Here is an 18,739-nt window from a genome sequence, read left to right as displayed (position 1 = left end):
CAACTACCAACCTTGCCCAGGGCAGGGACCCAGGAAGCCCAGGCCACAACCAACCAGACACAGTGCCAATGGAACAGGACATCATTTAATTGTCTCTAGGGTCCTCCTGGGAGAGGGACTGCGGGGCCTTTGGCAGAGCTCTGGCTGATGGAACCAATAGAGGTGCCCATCAGCCAGTGCCAGGCAGGATGGCGGCCCCAATGCTTGGCTGGGGGCAGCCAGCATTTGGGGCTGTTGCTTAAGACAATTTCTGAGACTAATGGGTAAGGAATGTTGCCTTTGGGTGGAGAAGAGGGGACTACATTTAGAGAGGAGGGAGGAGAAGTGGCCTGGATTGCGGGAAGGACTCTAAGGTTAGGATAGGAATGACAGGGAGTTGTTCAAAAGGTCCTTCATGGCCAGGTGAAGGCTTGGGGGAGTGTGGTGATGGAGTCCAGCAGGGGAACTCTGGACAGGCTTGACTCAGGCCAGCTTCAGGAACTCCTGCAGCGTGTTTTGTTCCACGGCCTCCACGAAGAGCTCATAGTCCTGGGGAAGGGGAGGCAAGGGGTGGTCACCTGAATGCAGGAGGCCCAAGTGCTTTGTGGCAGATCTGACCCTGGCCAGAGCCCTCTTCCAGCACTCCCCCCACCCCCGAGTCCCCCAGCCCATACCCCACAGTACTGGTCCCCGTTGACAATCTGGGGTGGGGTGGCCTTGGGGTTGCCCGCCAAGGCTCGCATCTCATCCCTCAGGGCGTTGTCCTGGGAGATGTCCACTAGCTGGTATTGGATGCGCTTCCCATCCAGGATTCGGGTCACCTCGCTCTGCTGGGACTTGATCTGGGGACAGAGGGTGGGTAGGGGTTATTGGATAGGCTGGAGGATTTATGGGGGGAATGCTGGGCAGGGTGAGAGAGGCTGTGACCAGGAGCTTTTGTCCCCCCGACCCCCCTCCACACTAGGGGAGGGTTCTGGCCTCTAGGAGTTGGGAGGATGAGTCAGGCCTGAGGTGGTGCAGGATGAAAAGAGGGATCAACTACGGGGAGGGGGTCAGAGTGAAGGGAAGTGGGATCAGGCTCAGGGTGGGGAGGGCAGGGCAAGCCCCCCAGGCCCCGGAAAAGCAGGCTGCCGTCGTGGTCAGGGTCAGCCTGGTAGTGGGAGTGCAGAGAATGGATGTGGGGTTGATGGGGGATGGGCACGGGAAGTTCATGCTGCAGCTGCAAAGGACCCAGGATGCCCGATGAAGACGCTCAGGATGGGGCCTCGGGACCGGATCCGGGAGACAGTGCCCAGCACCTTGCCGACGCACTCCCCCACCCCGTCCCCGTCGTGGGGGCGGGTCCCGGGCGCCAGGGTCCAAAACACTGGGACACAGCCCTGAGCTCTCCCCCCTCCAGCGCCAGTCCGGGCGCACACTTACTTCGCGGGAGCCGGTGACCGACGTGCTGTAGACGCGCAGGCCGCTCATGCTGGGGGTAGACGGGCCGGCGGGCAGAGAGCGGCAGTAGTGGCAGCTGCACTGCCGGGAGACGACGCCGCCGCCGTGCTCGGGAGCGGTTTCCTTCCTGCTCCGCCCGCAAGTCATCGCGCTCGGGACCAATGGGCGGCGCGGGCAGGCGGGGCGGGGCCTGCGCGACACCGCCCCGCGCGCCGGAGGCCCCTTCCCTTCCCCCTGGGTGACCAGGCGCGCAGAGGGACCCGTCCCACGCAGGGCCGCCCCTTCTGTGGCTGCCCTGCTCGTCCTTTTCGGCCCTTCCCTGATCTGGAGCTCAGTGTGCCTGGGGAGGAGCTGGGTGGCAGGAAAGGCCCTGGAGAGGGTCTGGCAGAAGCCGCCTCTCCAACCGCACACAGGTTTGGTGCATCCAACTTCCCATCTACCAGAGCCGCTGTCTCCAGGAGGAGGTGCCCTAAATAGTACAGGGCAGCTTGGGGCTTTGGAAGGCTTGAGCTGCTTTCAGACCCAAAGTTCTCATATTAAGGTGCCTTGCTCCAAGGAAACCCCCCTCTCCCCCGCCAACACACCACTAACCCTAGGGGATAGGAAGAGCCCATGCTTACATTTCCCCCCCCAAGTTCCTCTCCACTCAGGTGGGAAGGTTTAGACAAGGAAGGGTGGTGGCAGGATGCAGAGGCCACACCCCCAAGGAACCAGATGGAGACCAAGGCTGACAGCTGGGAAGTGTGGCGGTAGAGGGTGGTGTCAGGATTCTTGAGACCCTAGGGTCAAGCTGACCTAAGATCCACCCCTGGTCTTGGGGTGGTCCAAGCTCAACCCCAGCTCCATGCATGCATGCCCCAAACTGCTACTCCTCCCAGCAATTCAGGAGTTGAGGGGACAGACTCCAGCAACCAACCCAATTTTGGAAACCTAGCTATCTGGCATTCAACATGCTTCTCAGATGTCCCCCTGGTCCAGGGCTCAGGCAGGTAACAGCCCAGAAAGACAACCCTTGCTCTGGTAAAGCCACTTCCTCACAGCAACCCAGAGGCTGCCAACTTCCTGCGAGGACTGCTGAAACTTTCCAGTGACAAACTTCTGCTGTGACTCAGGGAAAGTTTGCCCAACAGAAAGTGAGTGGGAAGAGATCTGGTCCTACAGAACGACAGAGGAGCAGAACTGGCAGAGAGAGGGATAGGAGGCTGGACCTGACAAAGGTTCCTCCATGCTGCTACCTGGGGGACCTGGCTGAAAACCCAGACTTTGGCTCTAACAAACCAAAGTGAGGGGTAGAATAGCGTGGTGGTGGTAATGGAAGGGTATGGAAAACTAAGGAGTCTGTTAAGATATTTTATTTTATAATCAAAATAGGCAATACAAACAAGTTGACATAACAAAGATTCATATAAATAACTGGTTATAAACTTTATGAGGAAAAATACCCGTGAGCATGGTGGCTGGGCTCCCAATGCACAGGGTGGAGACCAACCAGACGGCTCTGCCTTTAAGAGGCAGGAGCCCAGAGGCTGAAGGGCTGGCTGGGTGGGGCTGCTCTGAATGGAAGGGATAAGTCACTCCATAAATAAAACACAAACTTGTAAAAACACTTAAGAAAGAGCCTCATTCAGGCTCAGGCATGAGGTCCAAGATGCTGCCAACAGCCCAAAGCTTAGCAAAAATCTTGTAGTGGCTGACTGGCCCACACATGGCCCCTGCCTGGCCTGGCTCCAGATCTAGATGAGGCATGGCTGGCCCACCAACCAGACACTAACAAGTGTGAGATGCTCCCTAAACCAGGAGGCAAGAAAAACCAGAGGGCAAAGGGCCCTCCCTAAAGCCCCAGAGAAACAACCCAGGAAACATTAAAAGCTGTACTTTAAAGTTGACTTATACTGGGTACTCTGAACTTTCAAGGAGGCCAGAGCAGGAAAGGGAGAGGAATAATCCCCACCACCCCCAATACAAGAGAGGCACAAATTAAAGGACTGGGCACAGGCTGTAGCCCTCGGTGAGGGGGTAAGCAGCTTGACAGTTGCGCTGTGGTCTTTGGGATATAATTCTACCCAAGGCTAGAACCACAGAGAAGAGTTTGCACTCTTAAGTCCAGGAAGGGGGCTACCTGGAAGGCCTGAGAACAAAGGAGAAAGGGGCTGTGCTAAACACATGGCCAGGGCCCTAGGGACACAAGGCAGCTGGAGAGTGGTATCTCTTGTTAAATGGCATGGTAGGCAGATTAGAGTCCCGGCTATAATCCCTAGAGCCCCAATCCTAGTAGTTATGTGCTAACCAACACACTACCCTGAGGCTTCTGGGACAACAAGAGCCCTGAGGAAGAAGCAGTGAGACCAGGCATGAGAAAACCCAGAAAGCCAGCTCAGTGTTCCCAGGAAGGCTGGCACATGGGGCCTGAGAATTCTTAAATGGCCATTGTTACTAGTACTCGCTCGGCCTTTCCAGGCCCCTCTGATGAGCTCTCTAATCAGCAGGACCAAGGTGTGAAGTGGGAATTAACAGGGATCCATCCCATTGGATGAAGAAAGGTGAACAGCCTGTTCGTCTCTGATGTCAGCCTAGGGCTGGGAACAGTTTGTGAGGACTCATCTGTTGTACCTGCCAAAAGTTAATTAGTAACTCACCGTTGAGAGTGAATTAGCAGGACAAACATAATCCAACATGCCAGTGTGGGGTAGGACAGTTCCCTAAGCCCTTGGCCTCCAGATGCAGGCTCTCCCCTCCCCTTCTGACACTTCTCTCTGGGAACAGCAGACAAGAGAATGTCAGGGCAGAAACCTGCTGGACTAGGCTCTCAGCAGCCCAGATCCTCCCTGGGGGAATCCCCCAGAATTCCTCACTGTGTGACACAGTTTTCTCCCATGTCCTGGGCATATCTGTCTGACATGGTGGTCCTTAAGTCCTCAATGTCACGACGCAGCTGTTGAACCTCCTCTAGTTTCCTCTTGATCACATCTGGCTTCTGCAAATCTAGCTGAGTCTCTGGGTGCTGTGCTGCTGGGGAGAACATTTCAAGAAAATGTTAGTTGCAAGACACTTTCATGTGGAGGGCACAGTATGGATAGGCAGTATCTTGAACTCACAGTCTTGGGACATACACTTTAAAAAAAGCACCTGGGGACAGTGGGTTAATTTGCTGCTGAAGGCCTGCTTTTAGTTTGTCCTGCATGCAAGTACCCCATAGCTTGTTTCCAAAAACAGATTTATGAACACCTACTTTGCGAAACAAATGTCTAGAGGGCAGTGGCCAGGCCTATGTACTCTGTCTACATATTACTGTAAGAATATGGGAAAGTGGGATGGGAGAGAGAAAAGAAAGAAGGCCCCTCCTTCCTGGGCCCCAGACTGGTCTGAGGACTCACAGTGAATGCCTAGGAGCAGGGAGAGATTGGGATCATGGCCCTGGGCCCTCTGGGTCACAATGCTACAGACAGCCTGCAGATCTTGAAGGCAACTAGCCAACTCCTGGTACAGCTCAAGTGCCAGCTGGGCTGTGTCTGGTGAAGGTGGAGACCCTGGTTGGGCCTGGCGCAGGTGTTCCTGGAGTGTCAGATTCTTCTCAATCAAGTCCTGGTTTTGCACTGAAAGCTGAGCAGACAGATGGGTAAGCACATTAACTCAGGCCTAGGGAGAAGAGGAGTATCTATGCATGTATGTGTGGGTGTGGAAGGAATGGGTGAGTCATAGGCAGTGTCCCCCCTTCCCCAACCCTACCCCTGCCAACAGGCTTTAGCACTTCCCCCACTATCAATATCAGGCCTGATTCTTCCTGTGGGTAGGCTGGGCCCACAGGGCTCTAGCACTAGAGAGGAAGCCAACCCTCAACTGGTTCTGAATCATCAGCATCCAAGTTTCTGTTCAAGAACCAGAGAAGATGCTCCCGCCCCTAGGAACTCTATCTCAAGTCAGTCCCTCAGCCAACTCTGTTAGCCAGGCTATTAGAGAAGGTTTACCGTGAACCGTGAAATCTGAGGAGACACTGGTTTCAATCTCTCCCTGCCACCCTGACAAAAGTGGCCACCAGCCAGCCTGATCACAGTTGTGTCAAAGGAATAAAGACAGTAAGAAAGACAGTATGACAGCTAGTAGCCACTAGGTGAGGGGCTGGAGAAGCTGGAACCTGGAGGATCCAGCCCTGGAACGAGTCCTGCCTTTTCAAACTCTCACCTCAGTGGAGTCAGACTTTATTACAAAAACCATCTATTCATGTATGTCTGTCTGTTTCCCTCTCTTCCTGACAGCTTAATCCACTTCCCTTCCCTTCCTACCTTGACTGTGTTTTTATACAGTCTGAATAGAGTCCCTCCTTCAGTCCCAGGCCCTCCACCCACACTGGGCCATGTGACAATCCTAGCTAAAGGAGGTTCCTTCCTAGGTACTAGGCCAGTCAGTGAACTTGATTGCCCCCTGCTGACAGCTCTGTTTAGTGCATGAAGGCCACCAAATCCTCAGTCTTCTCGAACTCTCCACTCCCCAACCCCAGAAACCTGCGGCTTCAAGAAGACAAAGGAAGAGAGAATGACTTTCCCCATCAAAAAGCATTCCTGGGCCTGGCGCAGTGGCTCACACCTGTAATCCCAGCACTTTGGGAGGCTGAGGTGGGCGAATCACGAGGTCAGGGGATGGAGACCATCCTGGCCAACGTGGTGAAACCCCGTCTCAACTAAAATACAAAAAATTAGCCGGGCACGGTGGCTCGTGCCTGTAGTCCCAGCTACTCAGGAGGCTGAGATGGGAATCGCTTGAACTCGGGAGGTGGAGGTTGCAGTGAGCCGAGATTGTGCCACTGCACTCTAGCCTGGCAACAGAGCAAGACTGTCTCCAAAAAAAAAAAAAAAGCATTCCTAGGTAATAATTATGGACATGCTAAAACAGGCTTAGGGTCTGTAATATAAAGGATGATGCAATGCACCTTTCCTCTGCCCCCAAAGCTCAGTAGGGACCTTTCCCTTTCAAACACTGAGGTCCCTATTGGAGTAGAGATGGGGAGGGCATACAAAGAAATCGGGTTTGTAGAGGCAGAACCAAGAGGTCTGACTAATGCTACTCACCTCCTTCACGGCTGTGCGCAGCTGCTGCAGGGCTGAATCCCTTCGTTGGGCCTCCTCTCTCAGGGCCTGGCTTGTTCCTTCTTCTTGAGCCACTTCCTGCTCTAGGCTCTGAATCACACAGCCAAGATGTTGAGGGAACACAGGAGTAACAAGTCTGGTTCCAACAATATCACCACTGGCTTGGACTATATAGTGAAGACTCACCCTACCTACACACTCCTGCTAAGAAATCATTTTACAACAGTCCTGATTTGTGACCTCCCATTTAAACCCTCCTATAGCCCTTGACCACATACCAAATAGAGGTCAGCTTCTTAGCAGGGCATTCAAGGCCACGGTAGCTCCTACCTACTTTTCTAGCCATATCTCTTTCCACCCTCCACATGGCCAGCCTCTACACTGCCATAATGAATGACTGGCCCTCATCCCTGAAGGCTGCAGCGTCAATGCTTCTGCTCACTTCCCTTTTCCTTTGTTCAAGCTGCTCTTCTGCTGTTACCTCCAGGAAACCTCCAAGGCCCACCTGAGCTTTCTTCAATCTGCAAATCAGGTCCAATTAATCCTAATCCTACCTTGCTATCATATCCATCATGGCTTACAAGTACATCTGCTTAATATTCTAGTTGGCTATGCACATGATCCTTCACTCCACTCAAACACAAACTTTCTTGAGGGCAGGGAATGTGCTATTCAGCTGAGTTCAGTATTTACTGAGCGCTTACTGTGACAGGCACTGAGGAGAACACCAACAGTTCCTGTCTTTTAGGAGTTAACAGTCAAGTGCTCTTGACAATACTGTCTATTAAATGCTGTTCAAAGACATGGAAAGGGGTAGGAGAGCATACTCACAGGTGCCTAATCTAGTGAGTTCTGTGTAAGTGTGTTCGTGTGTGTAGGAGGGGTGAGGGGAAGGGAAATATTTAAGCTTTTAAACTTCTGCCTCATTCTATTCATTCAATTTTTCCTCAAATTTTGAAACTGATTTGAAGTGTGCAATTTTTTTATATTTCTCATTTTATATCAATAAAAAAATATAACTGCCAAGGAAAACACCCCGTGATCATGAAATATCCAAAGTGACGATGAATCCATCTAATTCCAACAAATTCACCTGATATATATATATATATATATATAATATATATAGTCTTGCTCTGTCGCCCAGGCTGGAGTACAGTGGCGTGATCTCAGCTCACTGCAACCTCTGCCTCCCAGGTTCAAGCAATTCTCCTGCCTCAGCCTCCCGAGTAGCTGGGACTACAGGTGTGTGACACCACGCCCAATTAATTTTTTGTATTCTAGTAGAGATGGGGTTTCACCTTGTTAGCCAGGATGGTTTCAATCTCCTGACCTCGTGAGCTGCCCACCTCGGCCTCCCAAAGCGCTGAGATTAGAGGCGTGAGCCACCGTGCCCAGCCTCACCTGATATTTTAATTTGCTTAAGTAGTCTTATCATAGGTAAATGTGCCATTTAAAATGTCAGGCCTTTCCAAACTTTGTAGAACCCCAAGGGTTCTAGGAAACTTAATTTGAGATCCATTAAAAACTCTACTAAAAACCTGGGATTTTAAATGGGTATATATTAAAATGCTTGCCAGGCTTGACTACCTCCTTACAGGACTTGAAAGAGGTGAACCAGATAGACGTAGCCCAATCCACATAATGGCAAAGGCAAGGCTGCAGCCTCCATTTATTCCCTCAAAATAAGTGCATTTCAGGTGTTTTGGTGTGAAAACTTTTAGAGTCCAAAGAGACACTGAGTGAACCTGCTTTACCCAGGATTTCTTGGAGAACCCAGTTAAAAACACTCCCACTCTGGCCCAAAATAGAAACCTGGAGTCATCTTTGATTCTTCCCTGTTCTTCAACCCTTACATCTTGTCAGTCACTGATTCCACTTGATGTTACCTCCTAAAGTCACTTAAATCTATCCCCTCGGGGGCCGGGCGCGGTGGCGCAAGCCTGTAATCCCAGCACCTTGGGAGGCTGAGATGGGCGGATCACGAGGTCAGGAGATCAAGACCATCCTGGCTAACACGGTGAAACCCCGTCTCTACTAAAAAATACAAAAGAAACTAGCCGGGCGAGGTGGCGGGCGCCTGTAGTCCCAGCTACTCCAGAGGCTGAGGCAGGAGAATGGCGTGGACCCCGGAGGCAGAGCTTGCAGTGAGCTGAGATCCGGCCACTGCACTCCAGCCTGGGCTACAGAGCGAGACTCTGTCTCAAAAAAAAAAAAAAAAAAAAAAAAAAAAAAAATCTATCCCCTCACATCTCCCTGCTGCTATGCTGCCTTATGCCAGGTTCCCTCATCATCTCTCACAAGAATTTCTCCAACAGTCCCCTGGACCTTCCCTCTCTCCAGGATGCGAATCTTCCACACTTGAGCCTGAGTTGCAAACCTGACCACATCACATCCCAATTAAATGCTGTCATAGGCTGGGCATGGTGACTCATGCCTGTAATCCCAACACTTTGGGAGGCCGAGGCAGGTAGATCACCTGAGGTCAGGAGTTCGAGAGCAGCCTAGCCAACGTGGTGAAACCTCGTCTCTACAAAAAAATACAAAAATTAGATGGAAATGATGGCAGGCACCTGTAATCCCAGCTACTTGGGAGGCTGAGGCAGGAGAACTGCTTGAACCCGGGAGGCAGAGGTTGCAGTGAGCCAAGATTGCACCATAGCACTCGAGCCTGGGCGACAAGAGCGAGACTCCGTCTCAAAAAATAAAAAATAAAAAAAACTAACTTAGTTGATAGAAAATGCCCTCCCATAGCCTGGAATGCCCAGGTCTCCACTTGCCAACTTAAAGTGAATACTTCAGCAGTATCAAACTGCTTGCAGCACCACGTTTAAACTATGCTGTTTCATGTCTCCATGTTCCCACTCATGCTGTTCCTCCTATCTGGAATCCAACACATCCTATCCACCTCCTCTTCTTTGCCTGGCTAACTCCTCATCCTTCTAGGTTCAGGATCTCCAGAAACCTCTCTTTTACCTCCCTTCCTCCCACTGACTCTCCTGTGCTCCCCCAGGATACTGTGGGCACTGCTCTCACAGTACTGTGCTGAAACTCCCTACTATATTTGTGTCCTCTCAGCAAGGCTCGGAAGCACTGACTGGGGTCTCATTCTTCTTGTATCCCTAACACTGAGCAACTTGCATAGCAGAGAACAAAATAAATATTGGCTAAATTCTAGAGATTCCATCATTAAGTTCTGCCCACCATGTCCCAAGGATTCCTGCTCACCTGTACTTGTGAGCGCAACTGATCCATCTTCTGTTGCTGCTTCTCCACAATCTGAAAGGCAAAGTTATCAAGGAAGGCTGCCAGCACAAGGCTGACAGTGAGGTCAGAGGGCAACAGGGCTGCACTAGGACATGTGGTCTGGCTATTAGACCATTAACAGCGAGACCAGGATACAGATTAGTGAACTCTACCTACAGAAATATAAACCAGACTCCTAATCCTGGCTAACTAGCTTCACAGTACTGTGCTCCAATCACAAAGGTTTATACAGGAATGTAGTGTGGACCCATGACCACTACTGGGGAAAGGGAACTCTCACCCTAATAACTGCAGGCCAGTGGAATCAACTTTATATATAGCCAGTGCAAACTCTTGTTCTTTGGTACAAGGACATGGCTAAAAATTCAGTTTAATGAAGGTTGCCATTTCTAGCGCTATTATGGTGGTTGTTATTTACAGCTTTGGTCATACTGATTATCCAAGAAGGGACCCTAAACAGGCCTGGTTTCTTGTCTTTTAAAGACTGCAGGTGTTCTCTGAATCAATTCAGGGTTCTGTATGGGCCTGAGCCATGAAAGTACACCAAACTTTACAGTACCATTTTGGGTCATCTAATCTAGACATTCAGAGGCATATCACCCCTCCTCTTACTTTTGCCTGTATTCTACGTGAGTCAAGTTTGCCTGTTATAAGGATGACATTCTAAATACAAATTACTATACAGGGTGACTTCTCAGAAAAGAAAGAAAAGCTCTTGGTAACAAATCCTAGATAGCCCAAAGCCAAGAATTCATGTCTGCCTCCCAATACACAATCTTCTCTTTCCTCCCAGCCTACCCTCCGTTACAGCCTGGACATCCTCAGTCACCTTTTGGAGCGAATCGTATTGCTTCTGCCAGGACTCCATTTCCACTTCTGGACCTTCTCCACTGGTCTCCTCCACAGACTGTTTATCTTGCAGGCTGAAAGACAGTGGCCCCTTCAAGAACTCTGAAGTTAGAGACAAGTGGCTTTGATTCTTGGTTTTGCTATTTATTGAACATTTTGAGGCAAGACATTTAGTCCCCTCCAAGTGGTAGCTGGGGATAATACTTAGGTCTGTTGTAATATAAGGGGTGCCACACAAAAGCTGCTCAGTGTATGTTAATTCTCTTCCCTAGGGGCCAGAATCTATACAATGTGACACCAATTCTCTACCTGCCCAAGGCTCTTGTATATTTTGTTTTGATATTTTAAAAATACATATTTATCACATGTATTTAGATTGTAAGTCATACATGTACATTGTAGGAAGTTCAGAAAATGCAAAAGCTGTTTTCTTGGCACACACAGTCTGGCGCAAAGCCAACTTTGTCCTCTAACCCCACTTCTGACTCTGACCAATGGTTTCCTCCAGTGGGTCCCTACAATTACTTATAGCAAAGCCCAACTGCTGAGATAAACAACAGGGACACTGTGGTTAAATATGGCATGAGAAATCCAATCTATCCCATTAGAAACTGGAATTGGTCCAAGAGGCTGTTGAAACACAGAAACTGCTATTAATATGGAGGAGATTCCCAAGACACCCTGAGAGTACATTATGGCATCTTGTTTGTTCTCAGAACCTGTCATGGCAATGGAGAACAATCCCTAGGGCTGAGGAGAAACAGATGCTCCTGGTAGCCTTTATTAACTACATGGCTCGAACTGTGGATAACTCTCAGTTCTTACCACCAGTACCCACTTCTGAAAGTATACAGATACCTCATTTCCCAGTTTATAAAGTGCTTTCATTTATTCAACACACACATACTAAGAATTATGTGCCAGACACGGGGTTAGATCCTTACAAAGGCTATGAAGATAAGCCCCCACTGCATCCCTACTCCATGCCAAAGATATAAAAGCTGCTTCCTTATTATTCACAGTCCAAAGAAAACAAAGCTCAAGAGAAGTAAAATGATTTTCCCAAATCACCCAAAGTCACACAGGTAAGTAAGCAGGATGGCTATGACAAAAAACTCTCTCCATTCCTCTCAATCCCACAGGGTTATTTACCTATGTCCAGCAGAGGAAAATTCTGCTTCTCTCTGCCTCAGGCTTTCCAGTTGAGTCTCCCTGTCTCTGCAGATTGCCTGGGTCTCCTCCAGCAAACTCTCCAGCTCAGTCACTTTCTCCTGCAGCTCTGTGCTCTTCAACTCAGAATCCTTAAGCTGAGAAACAGGATCCCACATTTAGGTCAAATAAGTCAAGTGTTAGAAATGCAAAATGCTTGTTCCTTGGTGTCGCAAAGAAATAGCACTCAAACATACATTTAATTTCCCCAGCAAGGCAATTTTTACTTTCTGCAGAAAGGGTGCTCCTCGCAGATGGAACAATGGCAAAAGCACAACTGGACAGGGGAAGGGAAGGAGTTCTTATTCCTGAAGCAGGTCGTCCTTACTGCTATGTTGTTCCCCTATGGCTAGGATTGAACCACACAGTCTAAGCTAATTCTGATTGGCTATTTTAAAGAGAGCAGGTGTATGAGCCAGAGTGGGGGAGGGGGGGTGAGTAGTTTGGTGGGAAGGACAGTTAGGAACAAGTAACTAAAGGTGACTTAGGTCAGAGCAGGTGACCGGGGAGATTCAGGTCAAAGCAGGTGACCGGGATGAGTCAGGACGGAGCAGGTGACCAGGGGAACAGATGTGAACTACTGATTAAAACTGGTGGAAAAGGTTGTTTAATGAAACTAGAAGCAAGAGGGCGAAGAGAACCTGGAAGTTCAACTTTAAAATAAAGAGTAAGAGAGCTGAACATACTGATTCTTTGAAGAGAAACTTGGGGTTCACTATATTTAACATAAGGAAGACTCTGGGTACCTCAAAAATTTGCAGTCTGGTTACAAATCTGACAAATGTGAATCTGGACATGACTGCTTTGGGATTATCCTTTCAGGAAGTCACAGGATAACTGCATACAGCAGATGATGAAAAAGTTCCCCTGCCTGGCCACTCCCTGATCACCCCAGGCATGCTAAGACATTGCTGCTACCTGCTGGCTCTGCTTCTGATGGTCTTCCAGGGTGGGCAGGTCAGCCAGGTAGCGCTCCAAGGTCTCAATACGCTGCTGCTTCTCCCGGTTCTGCTCTGATTCCTTCTGACATTTCTTTTTCAAATTATTTATATGTTTATCGCGACCTTTGACCTAGAAGAAGAAATGTCAAGTTTGTCTCTACCCTTCACTCCACTATGACCCTGCTGGAGTGCAGTGGTGTGATCTCAGCTGACTGCAGCCTCCACCTCCCAGGCTAAAGTGATCCTCCTACCTCAGCCCCTGGAGTAGCTGGGACTACAGGCACATGCTACCACGGCAGGCTAATTTTTCTATTTTTTGTAGAGACAGGGTTTTGCCATGTTTTTCAGGCTGGTCTCCAACTCCTGGCCTCAAGCCATTCACCCAACTTGGCCTCCCAAAGTGGTGGGATTACAGGCATGAGCCACCACACCCAGCCACATCAACTTTTTTTGAAGCAACCCTTGAGGTTGTGAATGTTGTTCTACTGCAATGAAGGTAGGAAGCTAAATAAATTTTGCCATTTAGGATTTGAGTATAAAACTAAAGAATTAATGAACTTTCAAATCAAGGACAGAGAAAGGCTTCTAGGGCAGTTTTTAAAAACTGGCAGCATTTCTGTTGTGAAATACAGAATTTGTCTGGTCTCTGTACCTGGTTCCTGGGAGGTAACCTCTAAGCCCTTGGAATTTCCTGAATTGCACAGGAGTGGGTCAGAACCCATCATGAGTAAATTTATGCCAATACTATGACTCAGAATGGATGCAGATCACCAGAAAAACCAACTGCTTTGAACCTAATCTACTATGGGGAAGGGAGAGGGATGGGTGATTGAGTTTCATCATGCCTACATAAATGAAACTGCAACTAAAAACTCTGGACACAGAAGCTCACTGGAGCTTCCTGGTAGGTAAACACATAAATGTGCTGTGTTTACATGCTCTTATTCCACACAAGGAGAGGGCATGGAAGCTCTGCTCTCAGGATGCTCCTGGACCTCACCCTATGTCTCTCTTCATTTGGCTGGTCCTGAATTGTATCCCACCCCCTCACCCCCTTTATTTTGAGACAGAGTTTCGCTCTTCTCACCCAGGCTGGAGTGCAGTGGCACGATCTTGGCTCACTGCAACCTCCGCCTCCCAGGTTCAAGTCATTCTCCTGACTCAGCTTCCTGAGTAGCTGGGATTACAGGTACCCGCCACCACGCCCAGCTAATTATTCTATTTTTAGTACAGAATAATACTGTACTAAAAATGGGATTGGATTTCACTATGTTGGCCAGGCTGGTCTTGAACCCCTGACCTCAAGCCCACTGCAGCCTTGATCTCCTGGGCTCAAGTGATGCTCCCACCTCAGCCTCCCGAGTGGCTTAGACTACAAGCATGTACCACCACGCCCAGCAAATATTTAAAAAAAAAAAAAAAATTTTTTTTTTGAGACGGAGTTTCGTTCTTGTTGCCCAGGCTGGAGTGCAGTGGCGTGATCTCGACTCACTGCAACCTCCACCTCCCGAGTTCAAGCGATTCTCCTGCCTCAGCCTCCCAAGCAGCTGGGGTTACAGGCGTCCACCACCACGCCCAGCTAATTTTTTGTATTATTGGTAGAGACAGGGTTTCACCATGTTGGCCAGGCTGGTCTTGAACTCCTGACCTGACGTGATCCGCCTACCTCGGTCTCCCAAAGTGCTGGGATTACAGGCGTGAGCCACCGAGCCTGACTTAAAATTTTTTTATAGAGATGGAGTCTCGCCATGTTGCCCAGGCTGTTCTTGAACTGGGCTCAAGCAATTCTTCTGCCTTGGCCTCCCAAAGTACCAGGATTAACAGGAGTGAGCCACCATGCCCAGCTTATGAAAGATTTTAATGTTTTTAAAAGGTGAAAGTGAACAGGGGAGATAAACGACATGGGGCAGAAAAGTTACAATCTGTAGTGGGAGTTACAGACAACAGGGAAGAAAATCTGCTCCTCCCAACTCCCAAGAGCCTCTGAAGTACCAGCTCAAGATGGAGGCAAGTATCAACCACAGATCTGAAAAACAGGGGAATTCCCTAGAAATCTATATACAAGTTAGCTAGATATCAGCCCCACCCTGGGTTTCCCCATCAGCAGACTATTCTCCGAAGAAATCAATGAGAGAGATTCCCGACTCAAGAGTACCCAGTCACAGCAGAGAGGATGAAGTATTGGGTTGAAAACAAGTAAAAATCTATGTATATGGCCGGGTATGGTGGTTCACACCTGTAATCCCAGCACTTTGGGAGGCTGAGGTGGGAGGATTAGTTGAGGTCAGGAGCTCAAGACCAGCCTGGCCAAAATGGTAAAACTCCATCTCTATAAAAAGTACAAAAATTAGGCCGGTGCAGTGGCTCAAGCCTGTAATAATCCTAGCACTTTGGGAAGTCAAGGCGGGCGGATCACCTGAGGTCAGGAGTTTGAGACCAGCCTGAGAAACATGGCAAAATCCTGTCTCTACTAAAAATACAAAAATTGGCCGGGCGAGGTGGTGGGTGCCTGTAATCCCAGCTACTCAGGAGGCTGAGGCAGGAGAACCGCTTGAACCCAGGAGACGGAGGCTGTAGTAGCCGAGATCAGGCCACTGCACTCCAGCCCGGACAATAGAGCGAGACTCTGTCTCGGAAACAAAAAAAACAGCCAGGCGTGGTGGTACATGCCTGTAATCCCAGCTACTCAGGTGGCTGAGGCATGAGAGACAATAGTTTGAACCCGGGAGGCGGAGGCAGCAGTGAGCCTAAATCATGGCACTGCACTCCACCCACTCCACAGTCTCCAGCAAGACTGTGTCTCCAAAAAAAAAAAAAAAAAAAATTCCATGTCTAGAACTGTGGGGACTCTAAGCCCAATCTCAACACCGAGAATCCAAAGGCTAAAAAGCATTCCTGCCTCTAGCCTCTCCACCAGAGAGCAGGTTGAAGATTCTTCCCTAGAGAGAGTGAGAGAAGACATCCAGATACTGACATTTGAGCGTTCCCAAGTGAAAAGGGTAGCCTAAGTCTGATCCTACACTGAAGTCCAACAGGTAACCACCATGAACCCACAGCTTTCATCCAGCTTTTAAATGCTTCCTTTTTATTTTTTTGGAGTCTCACTCTCATCACCAAGGCTGGAGTGCGGTGGCGCGATCTCAGCTCACTGCAATCTCCACCTCCCGGGTTCAAGCGATTCTCCTGCCTCAGTCTCCCGAGTAGCTGGGATTACAGACACCCACCACCAAGCCCAGCCAATTTTTGCATTTTTAGTAAAGACAGGATTTCGCCATGTTGGCCAGGCTGGTCTCAAATTCCTGACCTCAGGTGATCCGCCCACCTTGGCCTCCCAAAGTGCTGGGATTACAGGCGTGAGCCACCGCACCCAGCCTGCTTCCTTCTTAAATACGAATATCCGTCTATTCAATGATCACCAAGCCTCTAACATGAAAGACACCAAAAACAGAAAAAAGGACCTTAAGGAAACAAGAAATATTATAAACAGATATAAACATCCAAAACAATTACAATCAATGTTGTTGGGGAGATACTGTTCCCATGAAACAAAAACAGATGTCTAAAATTCATTGAAGAAAAAAAGTGCAGGAAAAGCATACTATTCAGAAATACAGCTGTCCCTTGGCATACATGGGGGACTGGTTCCAGGACCACCTGTGTATATCAAAATCTGCTCATACTTGAGTCCCATAGTTGGTCCTGTAGAAACCGCATATATGTCAGCCCTCCATACACTCTGGTTTTGCATCTCTTGAATATCTGATTTTTTATCTGCGTTTGGTTGAAAAAAAAATACACGTACAAGTGGAACTGTGCAGCTTAAATGTATTGTTCCAAGGTCAACTATATATATCAGAGGAAAGAGGAGAGCTCTAGATAGATATAACTGTGGGGTTGTGCTGGGGTACAGAACTACTAATCTTTTTTTTTTTTTTTTCAGACAGTGTCTTGCTGTTACCCAGACTGTAGTGTAACTGTGAGATCATGGCTTACTGCAGCCTTGACCTTTTGGGCTCCAGTGATTCTCCCACCTCAGCCTCCTGAATAGCTGGGACTACAGGTGGCACCACCACACCTGGCTAATTTTAAAAAAATTTTTTGTAGCTTTCGCCACTCGGCAGACACTCAACCCAGCCACTTCCAGGTCCCTGCCATCCTGCTCCTTCCCTTCCTGGGAACCAGCCCAGTTCCGAGCCGCCCACCGAGCCTCCGGGAATGCCTGACTATAAGCTGGCTTTAATCTTGACAGCCATGCCGCAGCCAGAGACTTCTGCTACTTTGAAATGTATGATACAAGCCCTGATGAACAGAGGAGCAATAGTGAGGGACTTGGAAAACCTGGGCGAATGAGCACTTCCTTATAAGATCTCTGTCAACAGCACAGCAGAGGCGGGTATTTCTTGGTGAATTTTTATGCACCAACCACAACTGTTGAAAGCATGATGGAGCACTTGTCTAGAGATGCAGATGTGATTAGACAGAGTATTGTGAAACATCCCAGGAACTAAAAGAATATGAAGAGATTGTCCTAGTCTCACTTGATGAAAAACTATATTCCACGAAGCAGCAGCAGTGAGGGCCAGATGCAGTGGCTCACATCTGTAATCCCAGCACTTTGGGAGGCCAAGGTGGGTGAATCACCTGAGGCCAGGAGTTCAAGACCAGCCTGGCCAACAATAGTGAAACCCTGTCTCTACTAAAAGTACAAAATTTAGCCCAGCGTGGTGGCATGCGCCTATCATCCCAGCTACTTGGGAGGCTAAGTCACAAGAATGACTTGAGCCAGACAGGTGGAAATTGAAGTGAGAAGATTCACTAGACTTTAGCCTTATACAGAATTCCTTCACATTTGAGCAGCATGGATAAGAAAGAATAGTTTGCAAGCCTGGCCTTTATTTAAGAGTGTGTTGCAGGTGCTGTTTGATTTTTCTAAAGTATTTTTAGCCCATACTCCCCTTTGCTGCAAGAAGTAGGGAACTGCTCACTGACAAGCTTCTCTAACATCTCTGGCACCAGTGGATCATTCTTGATTTTGTTTTCATTAGTGTCATTTCTTTGTCAGCGAGGACTTTTCCCCTTCCAACAGTCACACCCTCCGCCCCCCGCCTTTTTTTTTTGAGACAGAATCTCACTCACTCTGTTGCCCAGACTGGAGAGCAGTGGTGTGATCTTGGCTCACTGCAACATCTACCTCCCGGGTTCAAGCGACTCTCTTGTCCCAGCCTCCTAAGTAGCTGAGGTTACAGGCACCCACTACCACATCCAGCTTTTTTTTTTTTTTTTTTTTTTTTTTGAGACGCAGTCTTGCTCTGTCGCCAGGCTGGAAGTACAGTGGCGTGATCTTGGGTCACTGCAACCTCCGCCTCCCGGGTTCAAGCGATTCTCCTGCCTCAGCCTCCCAAGTAGCTGGGACTATAGGCGTGTGCCACCACACCCAGCTAATTTTTTGTATTTTTAGTAGAGATGGGGTTTCACTATGTTGGCCAGGATGGTCTCAATCTCCTGACCTTGCGCCTTGTGATCTGCCCACCTCAGCCTCCCAAAGTGTTGGGATTACAGGTGTGAGCCATCGTGCCCGGCCACTGTTGTATTGTTTTTTTTTTTTTTTTTTAGTAGAGACATGGTTTCACCATGTTGGCCAGACTAGTCTCAAACTCCTGACCTCAAGTGATTCACATGCCTTGGCCTCCCAATATGCTGGGATTACAGGTGTGAGCCACCGTTTGTTTTGTCCGGCCAGCAAAAACAAAACTTGTAATACCACCTGGGATTGTAAACTAGTCATTCAGACTGCATAACCACGTAGAAATAAAAATTGAAGAGCAATGTATTATATGGACAAATTTTGCTCTGAGTAATAAACCTGATTTTAGGGGGAAAAAAAAAATTTTTTTTTTTTTTTTAAGAGGAGTCTCACTGTGTTGTCCAGACTTGTCTTTTTTTTTTTTTGGAGACAGAGTCTCGCTCACCCAG

The 18,739-nt window shown here is 48.8% G+C and overlaps 2 protein-coding genes and 1 pseudogene across 6 annotated transcripts in view; 1 reads left to right on the top strand and 2 right to left on the bottom strand.

Annotated features, from left to right (window-relative positions):
* Window positions 1–63: 63 nt before the first annotated feature.
* SH3BGRL3 (SH3 domain binding glutamate rich protein like 3) lies at window positions 64–1,858 on the bottom strand. Its single transcript, XM_050793012.1, is given in 9 exon segments — window positions 64–528; window positions 654–821; window positions 1,402–1,460; window positions 1,463–1,561; window positions 1,564–1,675; window positions 1,677–1,694; window positions 1,696–1,769; window positions 1,772–1,813; window positions 1,816–1,858. Coding segments are annotated over 9 exon segments (678 nt in total). The 5' UTR covers window positions 1,856–1,858; the 3' UTR covers window positions 64–462.
* An 897-nt stretch (window positions 1,859–2,755) lies between these two features.
* The window catches only part of CEP85 (centrosomal protein 85), a 44,526-nt gene continuing 28,542 nt past the window's right edge, over window positions 2,756–18,739 (bottom strand). For 3 of the 5 annotated variants that reach the window (XM_050790720.1, XM_050790708.1, XM_050790724.1), the window contains exons 8-14: window positions 12,744–12,896; window positions 11,769–11,923; window positions 10,597–10,690; window positions 9,729–9,779; window positions 6,483–6,590; window positions 4,794–5,019; window positions 2,756–4,428 (exon numbers count right to left, since the gene is read on the bottom strand). In XM_050790720.1, the coding sequence (XP_050646677.1) occupies window positions 4,268–4,428; window positions 4,794–5,019; window positions 6,483–6,590; window positions 9,729–9,779; window positions 10,597–10,690; window positions 11,769–11,923; window positions 12,744–12,896 (948 nt within the window). In that variant the 3' untranslated portion in view covers window positions 2,756–4,267. The remainder of the gene's footprint in view (window positions 4,429–4,793; window positions 5,020–6,482; window positions 6,591–9,728; window positions 9,780–10,596; window positions 10,691–11,768; window positions 11,924–12,743; window positions 12,897–18,739) is intronic. The other 2 variants (XM_050790733.1, XM_050790717.1) reach the window with 1 other exon arrangement.
* Window positions 16,710–17,372, top strand: LOC126956546 (28S ribosomal protein S6, mitochondrial-like; annotated as a pseudogene).

This window comes from Macaca thibetana, chromosome 1 (assembly GCF_024542745.1).
Source record: "Macaca thibetana thibetana isolate TM-01 chromosome 1, ASM2454274v1, whole genome shotgun sequence".
NCBI lineage: Eukaryota > Metazoa > Chordata > Mammalia > Primates > Cercopithecidae > Macaca > Macaca thibetana.
The sequence above is the reverse complement of the archived record's forward strand: the minus strand, read 5'-3'. Positions and strand labels throughout refer to the sequence as shown.